This window comes from Cavia porcellus, unplaced genomic scaffold, assembly GCF_034190915.1.
Source record: "Cavia porcellus strain 051 isolate PalLab524CR breed Dunkin Hartley unplaced genomic scaffold, mCavPor4.1 scaffold_11, whole genome shotgun sequence".
Classification (NCBI taxonomy): Eukaryota; Metazoa; Chordata; class Mammalia; order Rodentia; family Caviidae; genus Cavia; species Cavia porcellus.
In genome coordinates, this window is record NW_026947494.1 from 38,426,776 (window position 1) to 38,454,555 (window position 27,780).

The 27,780-nt window shown below is 33.3% G+C and overlaps 1 protein-coding gene across 1 annotated transcript in view; it reads right to left on the reverse strand.

The window, feature by feature from the left end:
- Positions 1-12,447: 12,447 nt before the first annotated feature.
- Hcn1 (hyperpolarization activated cyclic nucleotide gated potassium channel 1) overlaps positions 12,448-27,780 on the reverse strand; it is a 339,906-nt gene continuing 324,573 nt past the window's right edge. The window contains exons 7-8 of the mRNA XM_063258126.1: positions 19,193-19,357; positions 12,448-15,970 (exon numbers count right to left, since the gene is read on the reverse strand). Of these exons, the coding sequence (XP_063114196.1) occupies positions 15,099-15,970; positions 19,193-19,357 (1,037 nt within the window). The 3' untranslated portion in view covers positions 12,448-15,098. The remainder of the gene's footprint in view (positions 15,971-19,192; positions 19,358-27,780) is intronic.

The window sequence follows — 27,780 nt, forward strand, 5'->3', positions numbered from 1 at the left end:
TGCACAAAGCTTTTAAATATTCCTTTGGATTCCAATCACAGACATTTTATTTATCCTACTCAACTATAATCTTTCAAAATTACTGTTCAACTCATTGTTATCTTTCTACTCAAAGAATATGAAGGGTTTCTTTTTGTGCTTTTGGTAAAAATTGAGGATTTTTAAACCATAATTAAGGCTATCCTTTGTCTAGAATCTACAAAATCTCCTCCAATCAAATATCATATATTAGGTAAATACTCTTGTATTTCTGATAGGTTTGTTTATCAATAACTGTAAAAATTCTGAAACACCATAACTTTGTCTTTATTTCTTTTTTCTTAATTATCTCCATATGTCTCTAATTTCATAATCACAAAATCAATTTAGATTGTCACAACCTCAAAGTACAATGAATCAGTAGGTTTATTATGAATTTTGTTTTGAATGTTTATTAAATCTCTTATGAGATTGGGACTTTAAATCCATTTTACTTGTACAAAACAAGTTGAGCAAGATAAATTCTGAGACTTCTAACTCAACGTGTATGAATTACTTCATGATTCTAAACACTATATTTCTCATATGATAATTGTTAGGGAAATTCTCATCTCAATAATTTAAATGATAGAATTACTATCTTGGGACATCTTTGATTTTGTCTTGATGTTAGTTCTATTTTACTACCAGTCATTTCAACCTTTCAGTGTTTAAGAGTACCCAAGTGCTAACAATATACTTACTTGTTTGCTTTATTGCCCAAATTTTTAAGCAGTACAAAGTCCTTCAGATCATTTTGATGACACTAACTGTATCTCCAGTCAAGATGTAAGAGTCTTTAAGTTTCAGAATCTTATAGAAGTAATCCTACAGATTTTTTAAGTAAAATTCTTAAATTTCATATAAAGACACTAACCATTGTCCAATAGTTACTTAACAGCCAAATTTTTAATATTTTTTGTTACCGTTTTTGTAATTTCATATTCTTTTAAAATGAAAATTAAAGAACTAATTAATGAAACCAAGTTTTTAGGTGTACATTTTTTCCCCTAGTATGTCTGAATAAATCTTTAAAAAAATGGAATTAATAGAAAAGCTAGTTGGGGATTCAAGGATAAAGGCACTTTAATATTATCTACATTATTCAAGTATAAATTGCATAAGTATGACAGGTGGGATCAGATTACTACAGAAAGAAATGTGATAAAAATCAGAGTGATAACGATAAAGGAATCTTGGAGAACAATGCTTGCTAAGAGCATTGGAATCTGTCAGCTGTTCATGCCATGCTCACTGTCAAAAGATCATGGTTATAAATTTTAAATTAATGTATATTTATATAATAAATTAATATAAATTTATGACAAAAATAAGCAAAAAATGTTCACAAAGTATTATGAATGGCCTAAACACTATCTCCCTCAAAAATAGCATTCTCTTCTTCAGTTACATCATTAGTAAAAAAATGTAGTCTCCTGTTTGAAAAAAATGAAAGACATTTTAGATTTTTTTCCTTAACTGATCTCCATTTTCCCTCAAATCTCTTTGACTTTAATAGGTATGTTAGCAATAAGAATTGCATAAATGAACAACTCTAGGCATCTGTTGCTGGACCAAATATCTGACTAAATAGCAGTGGTTCATCTAAAACTTCCAGAAACCACAATTTTCAGATTACTAAGTATTTTAGTTCTGCTTTTTTTTCACCTGTCTACAGATCTCTGACAACAGTGTTTACCGTAGTAACATTAAAGCACTGTGACATGAGGTGGGTGTTTTCTTTCCTGTTTTTTCTATAACTCATAAAATAATAGCAAGACTTTTAAATCTCAACCTCATGCTGTGAACAAAACTTTGAGAACTGAGTCTAAAAGACTGCCTATAAAGCCTTCCTGCTCCCAAAATCTTCTGATTTTATAAGTATAGTCAGATATTTTAGCTACAAGTTCTGAAAAACATTCTTACATCATTTCCTTAGGTTCTTATTATCTAGCAATGATACTCAATGTAATTTAACAGGGCAGGAATGCCCAATTTGTCAGAGCAGTGGGCTTGCTGCATAATATAGGAGTTAGACCATGCCTAGAAAACTATCTACAGAGATTTCGTTACTCAGTGGCCACCTGTCTTTGCATATCAGATAGACACTAGACTCTTTAACGAAGAGGAAAGTATTTGTGTGCGATGCTTTTCATAAAACGTCTTTCTAAATAAATCACATAGACAGCAGGGCTTTGTGCATGTGACCAAATGCATCTGTGTCTGTGTGCACACAGGTACACATTTTGATCATTATCATTGTTTACCAACAACACGATGACACTGTACTCAACTGTGGACTTTTATTTTCTAAAGGTGAAATTATAGTGATGTTTTTCAGTTTGTTATGTACGGCATTCAATTAGAAGTCAACCTTTCATATGATAGCCTTCAGGACCAAATCTTACTGTCTCATTGTTTATGTTAAGAAGAAGGATCAAGATAACGCCTCTAACATCCTATTGCCCCTTTTTACAGACAGGTTCACCCTGTGGTCAGTGTGTCAGTGGACGGTAGGCCCCTTGCTTTTTTACCTTTTCAAGAGTGCAGATATTAACAAGCCTCAGTAGTCATCTGGCTGGCACCAAGGAAGTTGAGAATGTGATATTAGCTGTTCATCAAGTGGTTTGGCAATTGCTTCCAAACACGTGAAGTTCATGAGCCAGGAGAAAAGTTTCAGGAGGTGCAAATCTGTGTATCATGGGAAGCTCAAATTGTCTGCATAGCCCCTTCCACAGCGAAGCCTACCATATGTGAAAGGCGTTATTCTCACCCCATTCATCACATGGGCTGCACAATGCTTAGAAAGTTCTGGTTATTATGTGCTGAATGTTTAACTTGGACTCTTTTAATCACTGTCTCATTTCTAGGACAAAATATTGATACCAATAATTTAAAGGAAGAGGGATTTATTTTGGCTCACAGTATCAATACACGATCAGCTAGTTCCAGAAATGGCACGGCAGGAGAACATGGCTGATCACAACATGGCAGCCAGGAAACAGAGTAAGATGGGAAGAAGATATATTCCTCTGAGTCATCTCTCCAATATATTCTGACCAGACTCTGTCTGCTAATAGCACATTTAGCTACGGAGGCCCCAATATCCAATCACTTTTAAAAAGCCCCACTTTTGAACATGTGAGGTTTTTAGGAGAAAATCCGTATCTCATACAGGATGTAAATAGTAGAGTCAGTTTTGTTGACAGACTTTCTAAACACTGCAGGAATATAGATATAGCACATTAATAACAGATCATTTGTAAAACACTAACCAAGTTTATTTGCTTTTGCAATGTTAGTATATTGTTATTAAAATAATTTATAGTTAAAATAAATAATTTAAAATAATCATTTAAAGTTGGCATTAAAATAGCTTATAGAAGATGATAGATGTATTGGATTTCTTTAAGATTAAGAAAATTTGGTGGCTGTGACATGAAAACTTATTCCAAATGAGGAAATCATGCCAGCTAACACTTAGTAATTTCCTCTTTCCTATTCCTAAAGAAGTATCAAGAGGCAGGTTAGGGAAGGCAGTACAGTAAAGAGTAAATCTCAGGATATTCCAGGGTAAAATTATTACATAGTTTGATTGTCACCTATTTCAGGTTCTTTATGTTTATTTAATAGTTTCTCATCATCCCTGTCTAGAGAGGACCCATGTTGTGTGCCTTGTCATGTGCTGATAATCGGTCCTCACAAGTAGAAATATTTTTAAAAAACCCCTTAAAATTTATCTCTCCTACAGAGTTGCAAGCCCCATGTTTTTTAAAAAGCAAACCCACACCTTGTAGTTCCAGGTGGGGTCCAGAAGCCTGCCTGTCATGGAAGCTCCTGGGTGACGTAGGTGGTGTCATTCCACATGACACACTTTCAGCAGCAAGGCACTGGAAGACTCCTAGTAATTTTCCTAGTCTCCTTTTGGCATTGTTCGATGATCCTTTTCCCTGGATGCTGTCTTATTTATGCTTCCTCGCTTGTTCTTATTCTTAGGATCCCCTTCCTTTACTCCTTCATTGATTCACTCCAAAGAATTTTTACTATCTTAACGATTTTTATTTATTTTTATTATGTTTCATCCTAGAAGGATATAAACTTTATCAAGACACAAATTTGCGTTCTTCATGTTCACAGCAATATTCACGTTGTGTAGGACCTGTCTTGGCATACCATACATGCTCAGGGAGTGAATTTGATGAATTAATGGACCATGTAAAATAGACCACCTACATTATAGATAGAACTAATGGCTCAGCTTAAACCTCCAGGGTAACATGTATAACAAGAAAATCAACATAAACAAAAGAAAGTAGAGTGGTTCAATAGCAGGAATTCCAAGCAACATGGGGGGAATATTATGAATAAAAGAATCATTAGACATCCTTCAGACGTTGTTATCTGTGTGATTCCTTAGGTGGTTCTGTTTCTAATGATAGTCTGCAACCTTCACTTACTAATTTATTTTCATAAAATAAGATTCGCCTTCTTTTTAATCTAAGGCTGCTTTAATAATTATAGTATGTGTTTCAACTTTTGTAAATTGGAAAATAAGAAACAGAAAATAGAGGCCAATTTGATCTTTTCAAATGAATTTGAAAAATTTTTATTGTCCATGCTTTTTCTTCTTATTCACTGTTTTGGTCCTATGTCCAAATACTTCCTTTTAAAAATGAGATGTACTAGCATATAGTAATTGAAATGTTTCCCCAGCACTAATGTACTAATATTGGCATTTAGAGCAATAGTTAATACTTATCAAAATTTAAGACATATTTTATTGTGACCTACTCTTCTGCTCAAATGTTATTCAGTGATAGAATAAACCTTTTTATTGTTTGCAAGTATAGTGTCTTATATATAATATAGTTAGCATAAGTTAAAATGATTTATAGTAAAGTCATAGAAACCTTTAATTTATGAGTACTGATGGACAGACAAGAGAATTCTGTCCTCATATCTCATTTTATCTGTACATACCCACATTCTCTGGGATCTGGTTTGTCCTCAGGTTTGAAAGTTTATATAAGCAGTACCATGATTACAATGAAAACAGCAAAATGGTAAAGTTTGTTAGAAGTTTGCAGTCAGAAAAATATAAATAACAATCTCATTATTAAGTCCTCAAGGACATATACATTTGACTCTGTGGTTCTGTATGAGGATTCACAGTGTAAGTTAACGTCTCCTTCTGAGATCTGAATATGGTTGGCAACAACGCACTGCTTTGTGCTCTGCAGGGATCCCAGGCCTTCCCTCCTGGGCACCATTGAAGTTTTCCCCACCTGCAGCCCGTGATTTTCATGCTGGTAAATTTGCTTCCATTTAGAATGAAAACCTTTCTTAGGTTGTTTTTGATTGATCGAAAGGCCAAATTTTAGACTCTTCTCCATTCTCAAATCTCTCAACATTTTTCCCCAAAATGGCAACATTCTTTGAGAAGAGAAGGGCCCAGAATGTATATCAATGATATTGTTTCCATCTCATAGTAAAAAGGAAAATAAGATCCGTTCTGAAAACACTGGCATGGAAATTTCTTTTGATGTTCTCCCAATTTTTCCTTTCTTTCCCATCTATCCAATATTTCTAGTATATTGAAATTAGATTCTACATATTAAACCTCCCAACACTTTCACTTTCCTAATGCCATTAAAAATTAACAAGTTCTGTGCGAGTAATAAGACCCAAAAAGTGTAATTGTTATTGTAAAAAAGAGAGGAAAAGAAAGTGGTCTAAAGGATATAACTGCATGTATATTTAAGTGTGTAGGATAGAAAACCATATTACTGATTTTTTGTTGGATCATTGAACAGAACTGTCTGCAATCTCACTGTATGAATGTTCACTTTGTATGCTTTAATTTTCTAATTTGGACAACTGTTTCTAAGATGACCATATGTAATCTACTAACTAGTGATTTCTTACTGCATATTTTTTTATTGAAATTCTGTATTACTTGTACCCTTTTACTACTTTGTTTTTTTTTTTTTTTCTCTTTAAATAAAAAAAATAAATTCTGGCTCATTTTTAACTAGCATTTTATAAGGATTTTGTGACTTCCTTTGCAATAAATATCTTTACTTCAATTTCACAATTTTATCTCCATTATAAATGAAAGCACAGGCTTATTTGAGAGAATTTGTCATAACAACAAAGAGTTTTTAAATACATCATTAAGATAGGTCTACAAAAGACATCCTTAAAAAGGAGAAGAAACTTGACATGATGCCAAACATCTGTAATGCCATTATTGAAAGAGGTTGAGGCAGGAGGAGCAAAATTTCAAGCCCCACAAGGAAATTCTGTCTTAAAAAAACATGTATGCATTAAAAAAAGATTGTGGGTATAGCTCAATGGTAGAACAATCCTGGGTTCGGTACTGAAAAATAAACAAATGAAACAGATAACAGCAAAATAGTATTGAGGAATCTATAAAACATATCAGAGGAAAAGTGAGAAGAAGGAATTTAGTACTCGGATGACAAATATCATCCACCGTACATTAACCAAATTCTGTTTCATATTCTAAAAGTAAATATTCCTGAACTTTCCAGTGCCACTTTTCTGTCTTTAGACTATTACATACTCTTTATGATCAAAATGAATATTTAAAGATATTTTCAGATAAACATTTGATCTTCCTAGTGCCATTTTCTTCTTTTCATGCATTTACCTGAATTAGTTTCCTGGTTATATAATCAACATTTTAAATTTGTTTATTTGAGGATAAAAGAGCCTATCATGAAGCTATTCTTCGTAAGGTAGGAAAATAAAAGTCTTAAACTGTCATCTTTTAATCTAAAAGATTAGATTAAAAACTGAAATGTCTTATTTTTGGCTGGCAGTCAGTGCTCCTAATTTTTTCCTGGTCTCAGATCTAACAGAGATAAAGCCACTTTTTACAAAATTTCCGAAATCATGATGTCTTTATTCAACATAAGCCTTAGCGGCTGTCAAATAAATGCTTCATAATTTCTATGAGTGTGTGTGTGTGTGTGTGTGTGTGTGTGTGTGTGTGTGTGTAGGCATGCATGCATATCATCAGAGACGTGTGTAGTATGAACTCTAGTGTGATGCGACATTAAGGAATTCCTTTAGAAGGGCTATCTCAGTAGTAATATTTTACAGATATAAACTAATTTCTTGGTTACACATAACTATAAAAGTCACTTAAAATATATGCAAGAAATGTAGTGTTTATTCTTACCCAGTAGTTTAAAATTTGAAAGGAAAAACTATATCCAGAATTTAGACAGGAACAGAACTTTTTCTGGAACAGATGTTACTGCCCTTTTGCAAAATGTTTAATATTTCTGATAAAACAGGAGAAAATTTCTTATAGCATCTAACAAACCATGCATGATCTCTATAAGAAATATTTCGACAAAATTCCGATTTATGACGTTAACATGCGATCAGCTAGTTTTTTAAAAAGATCCTGAATCAATTTGTCCTTTTCTCTTTTTTTTTCATTTTCTCTTTCCGTCTTCCTTCCCTCCTCATCCCCTTTGCCTGCTTTTTCCTCCTCCACTTTCACACTCCACACTTCTTCCTTCCTTTTTTCCTCTCTTTATTGCTTTCTATTCTCTTTTCATTTATTTGCAAAATTATTCTACGAGGAAGAAATTGTTGAATTATCTCACTCAGAACACTCTTGTCATGTTCAAACTAGAACTTGGATATATGCTTGTATTCAATTTATTTGAAGAATTTTTTAGTAAGTAGCTAAAAATCTCAAAACTTGCTGACATTCATAGCTTTGACATTCATAGCTATTACTAGAATGATGTCATGGATTTCTGCTTATAAGGTTTATGTAAAAGCTAATAAATAACTGACTCATTTCATTATAGTTATCAATTTAAAATGTTATTCTGAGATGCTGGAAGTCAATATTAGTCAGTCAAAAATATAGAACACCATGTATAAAGTAAATAATCTTCCTTTTAAAATGATCTATCTAAGATGAAGTGATTTGGTTTTGACTATATTCTTCAATGAGAGTAAAATTAACTCACATTCTTTACTAAGCTATGGAGCCATTAGACTATTATAAATAAATATCATGAATCTTTTTGTCTTGAGAGTTGGGACTTGAAAAATGTATATATGCTTCTGGAAAATTTCTAGAAGGCATCAATACTGTTGGTGATCCACATACAAATACAATCACATTTTTTTCCCATTAAAACGTTGGTGCTAAACTAGATTATCTACAAAATTAAGGGAACACAGTTCCAAATGAGTTTTGGCTAACTTCCAAAATAAGACTGCTGTTATTGAGAAGAGATCAATCACTGTTGAGAACACTTGTATAAAACTGGCACTGGACTAGAAGGCTGCTCTTAATTGGGAGGTTAGATGTCTTTTGATTTATAGTGTGTATGGAATATGTATTCATGATTTTCAAGAGGACGACAATCACATAAATCTTTTCATACATTTGGTTACTAGCCAATATAGTTAATATGCAATTGTTCCTTGATATAGTGATATACACAAAATGTATGCAATATAAGGCCATTTATCTACAAAATGCTATTTAATATATCTCAAATTATATATCATGTTAGATATCTGAATAAATTTCAGCAATTTAGATCTGCACATTTTCAATAGAATTGTAGTATTTGAGGTTGCCAATAGATCTCACAGGAGTTAGGCAAATGACTTTTATTTTTAAATGCTTGGAAACTAACGTTTTGAACAAATGCATTACAAAAAAGAAATAAGCATATTAAGCAGACTCAGTTTGAATCTCTCAAACTTCTTAGAATTATGTTTTTTTATCTTACAGGCTTGAATTTCTGAGGTGTTTCCCTTGTAAATAATTGAAACCTAAAAATGTTTTAAGAAAGCCTCTTCACCTCTACAGATCAAAATTTCTCCATAGAAAATGAATTAATCTGTAAGTTGTAACTCTTTTGGCAGAACTCTTTCATATTTCAAAAAGTCTAAATAACTCTAAGTTCCTTGTATATAATTATATAAATCTAAGGAATACTTCTTAGCTTTTAAATAATTATTGTAGGTGCTAATTCATTGAGATATATTTAATTGAATGAATAGCATACCCTGCTCAAATGTTAAGACATTTCCAATTAAAATTAAAAAAAAGCTATTTTACTTTAAGTGTAAATACTCAAGAAGACATATTAGAAATAAAATAGTGCCATATATCTTCCTTAGTTAATCTCGGGAGCATAACACCTTTACAAGATTGAGCAAACTTTTTGCTTTAAAATTATTGCAACAAGTTTTTCCCTTCTTACAGATTCATTCTCACACTTTAGTTCTTTCATATATTCTTTGTCTTATATAAAACAGGTAAACTTTGATCTCCCACTGTCATTCTATTTGGAGAAACTAGCACCTTCCTGAGGGCTCAACGTCCTCAAAAAAGTAGTGTGGGATGGTGAATATCCCACAATTTTGCACTGTCAAAAATAACTCTTTTTCTCTTACATTAAGAATATTAAATCAGTGTGCACTGTTCTGATTGATAATCTTGGCTCCTTGAAAATGACATAAAGCATAAAACTGTAAAACTTTTGGTTTAGGAGGCTGAAGCAATAGGATTGCAAATTTAAACCAACCCTGAGCAATTTAATGACTTGTACCCTATCTCAGAATTTTAATAATAGTGAGGGGGATTCAGTGAAAAACCTGATTTCAGTTCCCAGTACTACAGCACAAAACAAAACACTGCTATAAACAGAAAAGCCCTTTTAGGTTTTTAAGCGGATCCAAACTTATTGTTTATTTTGTGTTCTTCATACTATGATACTTTCCAGCTGCAGTTAACTATCAGCATTCACTTTTGATCATCCATCTTTTAGAAAATCGAGTCTCATTTGTCACTAAATTTTAATTCTTTCTCTAACATTTATTATGTATCTTATTATCTCTACATCAAGGTTCACAGAAGCAAATGCAGAGCTCTTCTAATATCCTTTTTTTTTTTTTTTAATTTTTTGTCTTTTTTTCTTTTTTTATCAGTACCGGTGATCGAACTCATGACCACACATTTGCAAGGCAGGCACTTATGCCATTGAGCTTAATATCCAGGCCCCAGGCTCTTCTAGTATCTTAAAATAATTATTAGGATGGGATAGGGACAAATCTTGGCAAGGTTTTTATGATAAAATCCCTTGAATCTCCAATTTCCCATGCCAAAATCCAAATAAGAAGACCAAGACTAGGGTGAGAGAAGAGACTGGGCCATGCAAAACCAGGTTTGGATTCTGACATAATTTAAAATTGTGGTACTTGGTTTATTAAGCATTAATTTTGATTTTTTTGGGGGGAGGACTAGGAATTGAATTTATGACCTTGCATTGACCAGGCAGGCACTTATGCCACTGAGCTAAATCCCCAGCCCCTAATTTTGATTTTTAAAAACATCATTTATCTTGTTTCATTAAGTTTTTTGGCACCTCAGATTATGTGCATAAGATAAATGTCTCTATGTTGCCATTCCTAGATTTGCTAGGTAAATTATCTACATTTCTGGTCATTTAGTACTAAAGAGAGAGAATGTGATTCAATACAGAAAAAGGGCATGCTTATACTTTATTGTTAGAACAATGCAACCTGAAATGCATTCAACTATTACAAAACCACTAATACTTTCTTTTAAATTATTTCTTCCAGATGATAGCAAGATGATTTTTATCTGGTAAGTATTTGTGGATATGCCATGAAATTTTATTTATACAAAGAATCTCTTACTTTTTAGGTGTGTGCAACAAGTAGCCTGCACTTTTCCTGTTTTAAATATTATACAATAAATTATAAAAGAATAAAGGAAGTTTTTTCCTCATAAATATTTTAAGGGATTATATATTTCATATGTGGTCTAAATAAGACTGCTCCTTTTCATTCTAATGGGGTATGGCAAAAAAAAAATAAGGCAGGCTAATGGTCAGAATGACAATATTACTAGGGCCTATGAAGGAAGAAATAATGTCCTTTAGTTAAAATTTAAAAATAGGGAAAAATGAGAGCTCTGGTTAGATTTGGTCTTAAATCCTTCATATATGAAGCAAGACTGTTTATGTTTTCCTCATTTCTTTTAAAGGTTGGAGTTCTCTTCATGATTAACTTAATCGTTTGCCTGTTTTAAAAACATACAATTTGTAAAGAAGAATTACAATTGCTAAAGAAAGTCCATTTTCAAATAATAGCAGTTTATATGATCTTGAATATAGCTACTAATCTTTAAAAAAATTTCCAAAAAAATTAAAAAATTACAGAGCTGAGCTACACTTTGGTACTGCAGTTATCATACTTCCTTAAATTTTTGCCATTCTTTTCAAGATTGAAAATATCTTTTAAAAGAATCTTAGCACTTATTGTGTAAGTACCACATTTTTTTCTAATGGCAGAGCATGAGCAATTTTTTAAGCAGGCGTAACATGTAATGAAACTTCATTAAATGTAGTATGTATACACAAAATCGCATGTGAGTTTAATGGGATATTTTCTAGAAATCCAAAGATAAAAGGGACATAAATCTTGGTTATCCAGTTCAATATTTAAATACTTCAAGCAAAGTCTATAGCAGCAAACATTGTATAATGATGAAATGTAAAAACCTAAGATGAAAAAGTATGCATTGTTAATCTTTAAAATAATACTTACATATGATATAATGTATAAATAAGTCAGTTTTTGAAATAATAAATCCAAGTTTAAATTCATCATATTGTTTAAATTTTCCAAGTTAGCTCTGTAGGAAATTTTGAAATAACTTGACTATGTACTTTTCAGCATTCTGAAAATTCTATGCTCATTTAAGCTAAACTGCAAAACAATCATCTTTTAAAAGTGGAACAGTAAGCATCAGGGAACCATTTGTTTATGGAGCGGTCACAGTGACCTGGAGACGGGCTACACAGCTGATAAAGAGAGTCCATTGCCAAGCCTACTGTGTAGTCTCAGTGTTTCCAGGAATGCTTCACTATCTATCCTCATTTTGATAAAACTGCATCTCAGGCTTTTATATTTCATTCAAAACCCTCTTGGATAGGGAATTTCTACCACAGTTTGTAGGCTTTGAAAAACCCAAATACTGTAAAAATTAGATGTGAAGATGTAAATTACAGGATAATTATATCTTTCATATTCAGTGACAACACAAAAGCAACTGATTTGAAATTGGACGGCAACTTCATAGACGGGGGTACAGAGCAAAGAAAAAATGAATCCAAATTTTACTATATAGAAAAAACAAAGGAAAAGTTGGAAAATCCACATTTCAATTAAATTTTTTGAGTTCTTTAATTATAGAATATCTATAATAACTTTATGACGTGTATGTATAAGCACCCTTGGAAATCATATGATGTAATGATAGAGACAAATTTGTACTCATTAATAAAACAAAACATTTGATTAGAGTAATCGATAAAATAAAATATGCATTGCTTGAGTTTATTTTCTGTTGAATTTATTAATAATCTGTATATTATATATATATATTTATATATGTATGGCTTTGAGCAAAGACAAAAGAAATAATCTAACTCATCCCTGATCATACAGCTGTTATAAGAATTAGCTTTTTTACTACCTTCCTAGTAGCAAAAAACCAATGTTTTCAATAATACATTTCTTTCTGTACAATTAAAATTCCATCCTTATGGGCTTAACTATGTACAGAGAAGAGTGGTCACTTTCACCTAGCAATGAGCCTTTATATTACAGAAATGTAAGTCAATTTTTTAACCTAAGTATATATACATTCATACATATATGTATATAATTTACCCTGTACCATTTTAATAGATTAACATATAAACCTTAGGCTTTCCCCCATTCTATTACAAAGTGAATAAAAATTGTATGGTTGCACTGAAAGACCATGCAATTCAATTTTGCTTATGTTTCCCAATAGTGCTCAAAATAAAAAATCAGAAATTCATATATATATATACATATAAAAATATTTCACTACCAAAGCCATTAATCCTATCAAATGTAAACCTTTAACAATTTAAAGGACCAATGCATGATCTTAATTGAAGTTAATTCTCATATTTTAATAAAATATAGGGTTTTTTTTTACTAATATGTAAATGGTCTTGCAGCTTTCCCATAGGTTCTAGGTAGACAGAACAATCTCTTTCAAACAACAATCCTGACGTGTCATCATTTGTCACCAGCAGATTAATGATAATAGTCCATCGACAAGCATTATTACTTCCACACACGTGGAAATCTGTTAGGATTTAAGCATAACTCATTTTGGTATCATGTGTATTATATCCTTAAAGGCATAACTGGTAGCATGGATCCCCCTTAGAGTTTCAGCTTTTGCTTTGTTGCCAGTCCTTAAGTCTATCTGGAGGCCCTGACTCGTATAAAGTGTCATCTTTGTTAAATTCTTCTTAAATATGTTGTCAGTGCCAGAGAAACTGAAGACCTCCACTTTAGGTCATTTTCTCAACATGGGTTATTTACACAGAAGTTGGATACTAGGAACCTTCCCACTATGTTCAAGTCATCTACCACATATGTGGGATGTATGAGGCAAATAATTTCTAAGAAACTTCTTAGGGGAAAAGCAGATGCTCACGGATTATGGAAAGAATTAAAAAAACCAAAAGAACAAATGAACAATACTCATGGACATTCAACTTTACCTCTGCTTTGTCACCATGTCCATGCTATTTTTAGAACACTTACAATAATAAACCTCCTATGTAAAGTCTATGTTACTCACCACATGCCTTAATGTTTACTAACCACATAAATACGTACAGCAAAATGTTTGTTCTCAAGCAGACATTGTGATGCATTACTGTATTTATTTCTTTAAATGAACACTACAGTAAATTACTATGATGTGAACAAAGAACACATCTGCTACTCCAAATCATGATTTACAAATAATTATGCAAATAATGATAATAGCGACAATATTAAATGAAAGTGAAGACCTCACTTCTAGACTTAAGTCAGAGATCCAAGTCACCCTGATACGAATTTTAAGGTAGGCAATTAATAAATTGTTATTCTAGAAATGAGAAATACTGTAAGCCTTCCTTTACAATGACTGATTTGAACTTATTTTTTTCCCCCAGAAAGCATGCAGGGACTATTTTAGGATGCTTGATTATGGAAGGAAGGAAGAAAAGAAATGATTTTTGGTGTAATACAAGCAACTTGTAGATTTGAGCATACAATTTTGCATAAAACATTGCAGTTTAAAATAATATTGTAGGTTTCAAGCCATTGCATTACAGTTGAATAATTGTCACAATTAGGTTTTATAAAATTTAAAACTCTAGATTTTGAAGTGAAGCAATAAAACTAAATTCTTAAACAGTGACTTTTACCTTCATACAACACAGAATAGCTATTTTTATTTGGATTGAAAAAAGTATTTACAACTAACATTGACTGAGTCTTGGTACCAGTCCAGTAACACACAAAGACGAATATCCCTCAGTTTTCTGAAAGATCAATGAACATGTTTGAGGTTAAAGATATTCTTAATATGGCAATGCTAGTCTCCTACAGTAGCCAAGCATGTAGTGTGTTTTTATCTAATTTAAAATTGAAAGCACCAAAATACAATTTTATCTATAAAATGGGATTTGCTATGTAGTATTCTATAATTAATGATTGATAATTTAGATGCGAGATATAGCTAATGACAGTTTTGAGTGGTGCTATTCCAGAGCTCATTTAAGATACCTTTTTAAAATCAGAATTTTGTTCCCATTGAATCCAAGAACTCTTTATAAAACAGAGAAATACGTATATCAAAGTAATTAAGTAAAAGTAGATTAGAAATAAATAATCTTACAACAACATTTTAAATCCTTTAATAATTAAAAGAAAGCAAAACACGTAACACTGAATGCTAACAGGTCTTTTCGAATTCTCGTGGGAATTTAGATATATATTTAATAGAATATGCATATATGTTTTTACATTTTACATGTAGGCCAGAGCTGTCTAAAATATCTCTTCATAATAGGCTATAAGGATCTATCAGGAAATAAAATAAAATAAGATCTGAGAATATTCTCAGTTTACTAGAGTAATTCTGCTTTGACAATCAGCAGGGATCATAAATTTGAAGCAAATCGTGGCTTTTCTGCATCTGGGTCTGTATTTAAGACTGAGGAAGGATCTCTCTGCAGGGCGGGTGCTGGTGGAGGGGGTGCCGGTGGGACCCCTCGGTTGGGCGGAATGGCTCCCGACGACATCTGTCTGAAGAGGGTGACTCGCTGTGGGACAGTGCTCCTGCCCCCTGCCTGCAGGCCTGTGCTGTGGACAGCCGTCACAGGTTGAGGGATGGAGGCCAGAGACTCGCCCACAGTGGGATGAGGTCTGGAGATCAGAGTGGACACCTCGTGGGGCAGTGAGGGCTGCGAGGCCGAGAGGGGCCTGACTTCGCGGGTCAGGTTGGTGTTGTGCAGCGCCTGCGTGCTCTTGTGGACTTCGTTCTTCGGAGTGGAGCTGCCGGGGGTCTGAGGCTGCTGGGGCTGCGACTGAGTCTGGGGTGCCTGGGGCTGCTGCACCTGTTGCTGCATGAGTGACAGCTGCGAAGCGGTGGGGGAGGCGTAGTGGAAAGTTCGCGTGGCCAGCGGGCTCTGTACTGGTGGGCTACAGACTGCAGTGGTGTAGGAGCAGGGCGACAGGATGGCGGACGGCTGGGGTGTCTGTGTGCTGGGACTGGGGGAATGCAGATTGCTATGAGACAGACTGCTCGCCGTGTATACCGGTGGGGACTGTGTCCTCATGCGCGAGGTTGGAGTGGCGGTGGAAGATGTGGAATTCAAGGTTGTCATTTGAGGATAATTGATTGGAGCGATTGCCTGCACCATCTCCCTGTCGTGTTTCACAATCTGCTTCAGGATCTCATTCTCCTGGTTATTGAAAACACCAGTGTTCAGATCCTTTTGGAACTTTTGCAGAAGAATGGAGTTTTTCTTCCCTGTCAGAAGGGGAAAAAAATTGCAGGCACTTAGAAAGACCACACAGTGCTGATGACAACACCAAGAGTAAGCGGAGCCAAAGAACAGAAGCATGTCAGCGGTTTGCACAGGAGGCTGAGAAGCCAAGAACTCATTTTTAGACCCTAATAGCAATAAAGCTTCTGCCTCCTCCTGCAGACTTCCTGTATCTGCCTGGTAAGTTTTACCTCCTACTCAACCCAAAGCGAATGCTTGTAAGATGGCAAAAGGAACTTTAGGTAAGAAATGGAGATATGGAACATCCTGGCACTCTTGAAGATGAGCGAGGAGAGAGATTCTGAATCAGATTTGAATTTCAATCTACCTTTCAAAGGAAGGCTTATGGGGAAATAAGAGCTAACATTTAAGCACTTGCTCTGTGCCAAGTATTCCATAAAAGGTTTTCGTAGTAGATTATTTGACCTTATCCTCAAACTATGAGGTAGGTGTGCTTATAATCCCCTTTTTACTAGAAATGAGACCTGGACAAGGAAAGAGTAAAAACAATATGCAGAAAACACAGCTCGGGAAGCAAAGGGCGGGGAAGGCAGAGAGGAAAGGTGATTGTGCGCCTTGGTAATGGGTAAGACACAGGCTGAAAATGTGTCCTCTGGGTCTTGCTGAAAGTACATCCTCGTGGCCTGGCCCCCCGCTGCTGAACTGGATGCTGTGGTTTACTACACTCCCAAGTGGTTCCACCTGCAAGTTTGAGTAACATTCTATTTGGCCTTGCCATTCGCCTCTCTCTGTCTCTCTCTGTCTCTCTCTCTCTCTCTCTGTGTCTTTCTCTGTTTCTCTGTCTCTCTGTGTGTCTCTGTCTCTGTGTGACTCTGTCTCTCTGTCTCCATGTGTGTCTGTCTCTGTGTGTGTCTCTCTCTGTCTCAGTCTCTCTGTCTGTCTGTCTGTCTCTCTCTCTCATTTTAAAACATACAAATGGTGCATTCATTCTCTATGAATTTAATGTGAAAAACCAGGCAAAATTTCTTTAAGGCAATTTTTCCCAGGGCATCCTTGTGTGCATCCAGGTTAAGAATCACTTCCAGATCATTCCTCTTCTAAGCTATTGTTGCAAGGGCCAAAGGCACAGAGCATGGCAGGCTCTTGGATACCTCTGAATCTAAATAAGCATTAGCTCTCCTTTCCCCCTGTCATTAGAGTGGTTTGCAATAACCAGATTCACTGGCAGAATAAAAATTAAAATCAACAGGGAAAGAAGGGAAAGGCAGTATAACCAAATGAATATGATAGCTGAAAAGAGAAACTCATCTGCTATATCATTAAGACATATGCAAAATTACAAAGTATGTATATGTATTTTTTAAATGGAAAAATATGCTATAATTTCTTGTTTTATGAGAAAAACATTTTAAATTATTGCCAAAGTAGTTACTTCCCTTCTTTAAAAACTGCCCCAGTTTTCCAAAGTAAAAGCTCCTGTATTACTAATAAGCATGACTGTTTATTCATGATATTCCATAAACATGACATAGCATACACTTGTAAGCAATGGGCACAATGCTGAAAATGACAGTGTTTCTGTTTAACTATGTAAATGATCTACATTATATATAATCTTGGAAAGAATATAATTTTCAAAGTACTGTCATAAATTTATAAAGATGAAATGCAAAAAATTGGTGCTTGCTAGCAATTTTATTTCCTGTATTACTGATTGTAAACCACTTCAAATAAAATTCCTTAGTAAATTCAATGCAATAATTTAGATACAAGTGAAGCTGTATCAGATAAATAGGAATTCTTTTCTGAAGTATACTAAAGTTTATGCTTTGTCTAAAATAAAATAATACCACAAAAGGAAAAGTTCATTTCAAATTATGTAAAGATCTTTTCGGAATTACTTACTTCTTTCATTGTTACCATTCTCTGGCATGACTATGTTCTGTTAATTCTGTAAGCTGCTGATATGAACTTCTAATATGTTTGCTACATCTGCTGATGATATTCAAACACTACCTTTATTCACTTTAATCTAATTTTACTGGTTTTTTGTTTGTTTGTTTGTTTGTTTTTGGTACCAGGAATCAAACTCAGGCCTTGAGCTTGCCAGGCAGATGCCATGCTACTGAGCTATATCGCCATCCCTTAAGTTCTTACCATGAATAAGAAGGAAGCAGTGGAGCTACCTTCTGTTTACTTTTAACTGTCCCCAGTCCCATCTCCTTTGCGTCCAATTGTGCTTACCTCTCTTCCTCCCTTTCTTCAACAAATATTTATTGTGTACCAAGTAGTGTAAATGTAATGGTAAATTAGACATGATCTCTCCACTCACAAACATTAGCATCTCTAGAATAATTACTGTGCTGGTGAAACTTCAAGGCTATAGGAGAAGATATGCAGGAAGCTCAGACTGATGGATGGTGAGAAGTCAGCGAAGGTTTTCACAGTCAAGTGATGTCTAACCCTGGGTTGTGAAGGCTGAGAACTAAGCTGGAAAGGAGTAAGGCAGGCAAAAAGGTATGTTTGGAAAATGATTGTACACTTTCTTATGACATATCAGAATGTCCCAGGATATCTAGGGAAGTTAGCAGCAAGCCAATCTGATCTAACTTTACTATGCAATGATGTTAATCTTTAAACTAGCATTAAAAATCTGGTCTAATTTATATATATTCATATTTTATTTGGTAGCAGAAAAGACTTTAAATGTGTTGGTTTTGCAAAGTAAAACATCTAAGTAGGGCACTTCTAACAAGGCCTTTTCTACTTGAGTCTGTATTACAAACATATCAGTAAGTATCTGCTGAGACCAATTTAAATACAAAGGTTTTCAATTTTAATATAATGATAATATATAAAGTTTCCCTTAAAAATAAAAAATGAATATTGTGATAAAATTTGGTTTGTAATGTAGACTCATGCTACTTTATCTTTAGTTCTATTATAATGTTATCTAGAATTTGTGTCATGATTTTTACCTGAATATTCAGACTGTTGTGGTACTTCTTGGGATACCATATTGTGCGGCTAGTAAAAACAGACATAAATAAATAAATTGGGAATACTTATTAAGGATAGACAGGATCTCAGATTTCCCTAAAATATGACTACAGCTAATTGCTATTTCTACACAAATTAATAAGCAAGCTATGAGTGAGCATTTGGGACTTAATATTGAAGAGTGATATCACTCCGCTACATTAAGATTAAATTGTGCATGAATAATGTATAAAACGTAAGGGTACCTATCCGATCTAGTCGGTCGATGGCAACTGTCTCAAAGGCTCTCCTCATCATTGGATATTCTTCCAGGACCTCATTGAAATTGTCCACAGAAAGGGAATAAAGACGACAGTATGTGTCAGCTCGAACACTGGCAGTACGACGACCCTTGGTCAGCAGGCAAATTTCTATTAAAAAAAAAAAAAAAAGAATGATTTGTTTGGTAATTTTCTTTCACAAGTTATTAACTCCTCCTACAATTAAAAAAAAAAAGCCCCATGGCATGTGAAACCAATGAGTAGCAGTATTTTATATTGTATCAGGAAATTCTTTCTGGTAATTAAGATTATCCAGTTGTTAATGTCAATTTAAAAATAATATTCTTTTTTGAAAGACAATTGATGCTTTCAGTTTAACAAAGAAAAAGAAAAAGATTTATCTGTCCTTCAACCCATATTCCAATCACTCTTAAATAAGAATAACTATTAAAATGCAAAAAAGGCAATAAAAATTCAAATGAAACTGGAAAAAAATGGAAACAGGAGTTATTATGAATTTCGGGAAGCAGAAACAGATGGTCTGATATGGACATAAATGGAAGTGAGTCCAAACATTTGCTTAGTAAGTCCTGTGATCAAACACAACCAGAGCAGAGTTCAGCTGAATGTATCACAAGCTGTTCTGGTGTGCTAGTGTACTGTATATATATTCCCAACGAGATAAGAAGGAAAATGATTATGTTAAGGAAAAAAAAGTAATCTTTCTGCTTAAGTATCTTCTAAAAATGTTTTGTTAAAATTTAGATTCTAAACATATTTGGATTTCCTTATTTGCCGGCTAAGTTTGTCTACAAGAGATAATTTATCCTTTGGTTTTATAAATTTTATGAACTAAATCAAACTCTTGTAGACTTTGATTTTTAAATTAGGGAAAAAGTTATCTCTAAATAAACAATTTGAAAAAGAAAGTGGTAGAAGTATTTCTAAAATTTAAGTCTTCTAACAAAAGGAAATTTAGCAAAATAATGATTAAATATCTAAATTTACACTGTTCTAAACATATAGACATCATCGTAAGGATAGTATATATCAGGTGCTATATAATTAACGCTAAAGCTAGAAATACAAGTTTAAAGTTATTACTATTTTTACATTACTTATGTTTTGGTAGTTAAAATCTTTTTAATTTCAAAGAGAAAAAACAATAAAAACAATCATATATAATTTCTTATCAAGATAATAGGAAATTAACAATGATTAATACATTCCGAATTGTTATCTTCAAAGCACATTACAAGATACAGGCAAAACTAATGGAACAATATAAACACAAATATTCTTTTCAATGAACTAAAAGAAATCAATAGTATAATTATTTTAGCTGTCATACCCTTTCCTTCATTTCTCCTTTCTCCCATTCCAGTTACTGTTTTCTTTATAGCAGCTTCTTTTCCTTTCATGATATCTATTATAGATTTTGGATCTTACTTAATCTTTCACTATCTTACACTAGGGAGACAATAGGATGTTTTCATACGTGAGTCTGATTTATTTCGCTTAAAGAATATGATCTCTAGTTGCATCCACTATCTTATAAAAGTCTCAAGTTTATCCTTCTTTATAGCTGAGAAGTATTCTATTGTAAAAAAAAAAAAACAAAAACAAAACAAACAAACAAACAAACAAAAAAAAACCACGCTTTTTAAAATCCAGTCTTCAGCTGGTAGGCATTTTGTTGTTCACAAAATTTAGCTCTCATAAATTGTGCTGAACATTTTTCTCTGTGGTATGATGTGTTTAATTCTTCCAGAAAAACATCCAGAAAGAGGATGTTAGGTTACATAGGACCCCTATTCTTTGTGTTTTGAGGAATCTCCACAGTGGTTTTCACAGTGGTTGTACCAGTCTACTCCTTCACCAACAGTGGAGAAGGATTCCTTTTTCCTCACCTCCCTGTCAGCACTTGTAATTGGTTGATTTCTTTATGACAGCCATTCTTTCTTGGGGGAGACGGAATCTTGGTGTTGTTTTAATTTTCATTTCTCAAATGACCAATGATGTTCAACATTTTTTCACATATTTTTTGCCATTTGTATTTCTTCATCTGAGAAATATATGTTTATCTTATATGCCCACTTTTGAGTTGGACCAAAGAGAATATCAGAAAATGGAAAGACACTCCTTGCTTACAGATAGGAAGAACCAATATTGTGAAAATGGCCACACTCCCAATACTTTTATACAGATTTAATGCAATTTCAATCAAAATATCATTAGCATATTTAACAGATGTAGAGAAAACATTCCTAAAATTCATTTGGAAACAGAAGAGACTATTAACAGCAAAGGAAATCCTGGGCATGAAGAGCAAGGCAGGAGGCATCATAATTCCTGACTTGAAATTATACTACAAAGCTTACTGACATAAAATCAGCATGGTACTGAAAAAACAAAATAGACCTAAGGATCAGTGGAACAGATTAGAAGATGCACACACAGATACAAACAAACTCAGCCACCTTTTGTTTGACAAAGAGCTCAAACATGTTCACTGGAAGAAAGATAACTTCTTTAATAAATGGTGCTGGAAAAAACTGGTTTTCCACATGCTGAAGACTAAAGCTAGATCCATGTCAATCTCTATACACTAATTTAAAAATGAATCAAATATCTAAATATTAAAATAGAAACTCTAAGACTAATGGAAGATAAAATAGATAGAAATCTCAAAGACATAGGGGTAGGCAAAGAGTTCATTAACAAAAACCAAACTGCACAAGAACTATGTGAAAGAGTCATCAACTGGGACCTCATCACTTTAAAGTGGTTTGCATATCAAAAAAATCACCAACAGAGTGAAAAGACAACCTACAGAGTGGAAAAATTTTTAGCCAACTATCTTCACACAAAAGACATGTAGAACACAAAAATAAATGAATGAAAACCAGGGCTTCCAAGTTCAAAGACCCTATCCAAAAAGTTTAATTAAAAAATGATTTCATTTAAGTGAAATCTTGCAAGAAAAATGACATAAAAATGCAAATTCTGAGATCTTAAAAGCATCAGAATCAATCTGAGAAAATAAGATTTGAATCAATGCTACCACATAAACCACTAATATTATTTTTCACATTAATAAATATGTTGGAATTTAATACATAATATTTTGGATTGCTTATGTATGTGTATATGTTCAAGTGTGTGTCTGTATGTGGGTATGCATTTGATATCTGTGTAAGAAGGCACACTATTTTTTCAGTATTTAAGCAAATTACTACACAATGTGGTAACATCATAACTACTTAAAACTACTTCAAAATTAAATTCTTTTGTCAAAATATTTATGTCATATTACATAACATACATTAAAGTATGTATACTATTCAACTGAGAAATTTTACTTCACAATGTATGGAGATAGAATGTTCATACAATGTAGAAATTTCACATTTTATTCTTGTAAAAATGTTGGAATGACCAAAATATACGACAAATCAAGATTTGTGATCAAGTACAAGATTCTTGGTGCATGATATACCATTATTAAAAACCTAAAGTTTAAGGTCTATGTGGTTATGGCAGAAGAACATGAAAACAAGTGAGAGAAGAAAGGGATAAGATTATAATTATATTTATTTTTTAATTGCTCCATCTGTAAAACTTTTAGTTTTGTGCATACATACTTTTTATTTTGAAAACCTTCAAAGGAAAAATATCCAAATGAATAGAGTGGAAAAAATATTACACAGGAACATATACAAGTTTATAATGATTACTGTAGTGGAAAATTTCCACTAATTTGCATTTCATTCTTTTTAATACCTTATTTGTATTTTTAGAGTTTTTAATTTCCAAATGCCTTCCATTTTTTTCTTTCTTTTGCTTTTTCTTTTCTTTTTTTTTTTTAAATTTTATTTAAAAGGAAAAAGAGAAAAAACAAAACAAAACAAAGCAGTGTAAGGGTACAAGTAATACAGAACTACAAAAAAAAAAAAAAAAAAAAAAAAAAAACAAAACGGTAAGAAATCACCGGTTAATATATTACATATTATCATCTTAGAGATAGTTGCTCAAATCGCAGGATCAAAGCATACAAAGTGGACACTCAAACAGTGAGACTGCAAACAGTTGTGTTCAATGATCCAACCAAAAACATTAATATGGTCAGCTATTTAACACCCTTAAACACTCTTGGTGTTGTATCATTTAGAACTCTTTTTTCCCCCTCTCTTTTTTACAACAAAATTTACACATTTGGGGTTTTATTACTCCTTAGTTCTTATTACTTTTTTTGGGGGGGGGAGAATAAAGTCAAATATGGCAAAACAAAGCTGTCAGTCAAAACCAAGGATAGACATAGCACATGATGTAAAACAGAGTACAAGGTTATCAACAATGGTTATCAACAATGTCTTCTTTTGCTTTTTCATTGTGGTGTTTCACTGTGCCTTACCCTCTGTGAATAAAATATCCTTCCTTTCTTCCTTCCTTCCTTCCTTCCTTCCTTCCTTCCTTCCTTCCTTCCTTCCTCTTTCTTTCTTCCTTCCTCCTTTTCTTTCTTTCTTTCTTTCTTTCTTTCAATAACAGAATCGAACTCAGGACCTCACACTTGACAGGCACTGTGCCTGTCAGTGTCTCGCATTGACAGGCCCTGTGCCACTGAGCTATATCTCTGGCTAAAATATCCTTTTTTAATCATAGGAAGCATTAAGAGTTATGAGTGTGAATGATAGATACGTACCATGTGTGATGGTTGACTGATTGTCAATTTGAGTATGAGAAGCTTAAGTAAATCAGCTCAATATTTCTACACCCTAAGATGGGGAGGGTGGCTCATTGCCTGTATGGTATAAAGAGGAAATGAAGAAGAACAGATCTGCTTCTGTTTCTCTGGAGAAGCTCCAGTCTTCCTTTCACCTTGGGCATCGTCTTCTGGCTTCCAGCACAGACTCCCTGGCTTCCAGCACAGCTCCTTCAGTCTCCCAGCACAGCTCCTTCAGTCTCCCAGCACAGCTCCTTCAGTCCCAGCACAAATTCTTGTGCATTCCATCACGAACCCACTGGCCTCGTGATAAAGGACTCACACAGGACACTGCAGTGAACTCCAGACCTTCGACTGAATACTTTGGTCTCCAGTGTTCAGACACCCTCTGCAGTCTTCTTCATCTGACTCTGTGGGTAGCCATTGTAAGCCAGTTGTGTAACTTCTTACACATTTGTGTATTTGTGTTACATCTGTTTCTCTAGTAAACACTGACTGATATACTATGACACAGAAAAACTTCAATAATGTTAAATGAGAAAAGCAAGGTCTGAAATTTCACATGTATTACTCCATTTATAGAAAATATGCAGAAAATTAGATCCATAGAGACAAGTACAAGATTTGTGGTCAGGGGCCAGGAATTATAATCACTAGGGATTGCACTGGCTGTGTGAATTGTTCTGAGTAGGATGAGCATTTTAACAATATTTCATGATTGAATAATTATTTCAATCATGAACATGGGAGCTCTTCCACTTTTGTGTGTGTTTGCCACCTTAATAAATTTCACCAGTTTTATTTTTATCTTAGTGGTCTTTCAATATCTGGTTAACTCTATTGCTAGGTATTTCATTTATTCACTCTTACAGCTCTCATTTCCTCTTCAGCAGTACCGATATTGGTATATAAAAATTTAGTGATTTTGATATGCTGATTTTATATTCTGCAATTACTGAATTTGTTTGCAGTTCTCATAGAATTTTGATGACATGCTCTTCAATATATAGTGCTGAGAAAACAGGATATTCACATACACAAGACTGAAAATTGAATGTTGTCTCTTACACTATGCACAAAAATTTCAAACTAGATCAAATACTCAAATGAAAAATATGAAACTGGTAGAAAAATACAGGAAATATTTTAAAATATTGCTATGGAAAACAATTTTTAGACAAGACCACAAAATGCAGGCTAAAAAGCAAAAAATAGACAATGAGATTACATCAAAGTAAGAAGCTTTTTCACAGCAAAGGAAACAAGTAAAGTGATGAATTTCAAATTGACAGGAAAAAATCTGCAAACTCTGATTGGAAAAAGCATTAAGACAAAGGATTCAGAACATTTAAGGACTCAAAAGCTCAATAACAGCTAAATTTCAATTTAAAAATGGACAAATGATACGAATATATTTTCTCAAAATAATAAATTCAAATGGACAACACATTTATGAAAATACACTATACATCATTAGCTGTCAGGGAAATGCAAATCAAAGCCAACATGAGACATCATCTCACCCCAATCAGAATGGCTATTACCAAAAATTCTAAAGGTAAAAAATTCTGACAAGGATGTTGGGGAAAGAGAACACTTCTACACTTTTGATGGGAATGAAAGGTGGTTGAGAAGGGGAAGGGGACTGAAAATAAACAAGTTGCACTATGTACATGTGGGGAACCCACCTGTTCCCCAAGATGAGTATAAACTTCATATACTTCAAACATGCCCTAATAGAGTAAAAAGAAATCAAACACATGTATAGAAAAAACAATTTTAAAAAATATTCTAAAAGTAAAAACCAAAATGTTTAAGGAGATGAAAATGCTCATTTGATTTGATGAAAACAGATTTTTCTATGTATTTAGTTGTCATATTGTACTACACAAATAAATATAACTTAATAATGAATTTCCAAAAACATAAAATAATACATAGCCAAAAATATACTGAATATGAAAATGCTTTAAAAATTATGAGAATAGCTTCATAAGTTGGTACATTAATTTAAAAATAATTGAATTATATACTTTAAAAGGGTGAATTACATATATAAATGTTGCCATAAAACTGTAGAAATGAAAACATGATTTTGTCATTAGTTTTATCTTTATTATATTTGGATTTATCCTGTTTTCTGAATTCTTTCTCTTAACCCTGACCTCATTATATATAGGTCTTTTCCTGGTGTGTTGAAAACTTTTTTGGATAATTCATTATTATCCATTCACATTTGAAGGTGGAAACTGTTGATTTTGAACTTTGTTTAGAATGGTAGATGGCAGCTTTTCCTCACATTTTGCTAAATGCCAGAATAAGGAGGGCTTCCCTCTAGTCCTACTGACTCTGTCTTTTTCTCCTTCTTGTTAAGCAGTGTCAGGAAAGCCACTGACTTTCCTATACTACCCCCGGCTTCCATAGAAGAAAAATGGCTGGCTACAGGCTGGTCTACCTATGGAAGAAGGGACGGAGAATCACTTCCTCCACGAACTGGTTTTCAACATGTCATTATTTTTTGACCTCCTATTTTTCTTTGTGATACTGGGGGTTGAATCTAATCCTTTGGACTGAGCTGTCCCTCCAAAGGCCCATCTTCCTATATTTTTAGACAGTGTTTTGTTCTCTTTTTGCTTTATACTGCTGTCTCTTAGCTAAAAATCTCTAGGATTCTTCCAGAATATTCTTTCCCTATTAATCTATATCTCTCTCTCTCTCTATATATATATGTATTTAGTTGTCATATATATATCTATATATATATCTATATATATCATATCATATATCATATATATCTATCATATATCTATCATATATATCATATCTATCTATCTATATCTATATATATATCTATATATCTATATCTATATCTATATATATATCTATATATCTATATATATATAGATATATATATAGATATATATATATATATATATATAAAATGTAAATATTCCCAAGGTTCTGGATTCATCAGTAATCACCTTAACTGCATGTTTAAGAATATCTACCTTGTGTTTATGTTCCAGTACAAATATCTGGCCTAGGCAAGGCTGCTGGAGTTGGCTCAGGACCTCAGTGATGCCAAAGTACTGTGTTAGCAACATGGTTTTTCCAGTTCTTTTGTTCATGATCCAAAGTGGGAAGGGAGAAAAAGACTCCCTTCCTCCCTACATTTTGTTCTTCCTATTATGAAGGATACAGTTACACTGAAGGTCCCTAGAATATTTTCTCTAGCATCATTCCAGAACTGCATCATATGGCCATGCTTAGCTACAGGAAAGAATGCAAACTGAGTATTTGGTACATTGGAGTGAGATAACTCTAGTTAGTGACTGAAGTAGACAAACACTAGTTTAATTTCTGATCTGCATAGATGCTGGTCACTCAAGATAAGAAATGCAGACATTTTTACATTTTCTAAGAAATGGAATTTCTGTTTAACTCTCTCATGCTTAGACATTATGTAACTTTTTAGAAATCCATAAACATTATTAATATGCCACTTCTCTATTTTGAAAGTAAGTTTAAAAAGTAAAAAGAAAAATATAGTTCTTTTAGAGTTATGACTAAAATATATTGTATTGTAGGTAAGATACAGATTTATTTATATGCTCATATTCTTAAAACATTTTCCAGGCCTTTATTATCTGTAGGCTTCATATAATGAATATACAAAATGGATAGCTTAGGGAGCAGATATGCATAAATAGAATGTATATGGTTTTGACATTAAGTAACGATACTGTATCATCAGTCAAATATTGTCATTGGTAAGAAAAGACATATTTCCAATAAGATGCTTTGTTTCTGTCCTATATGAAGAATTCTATAATGTATTATGAGCTCTTAA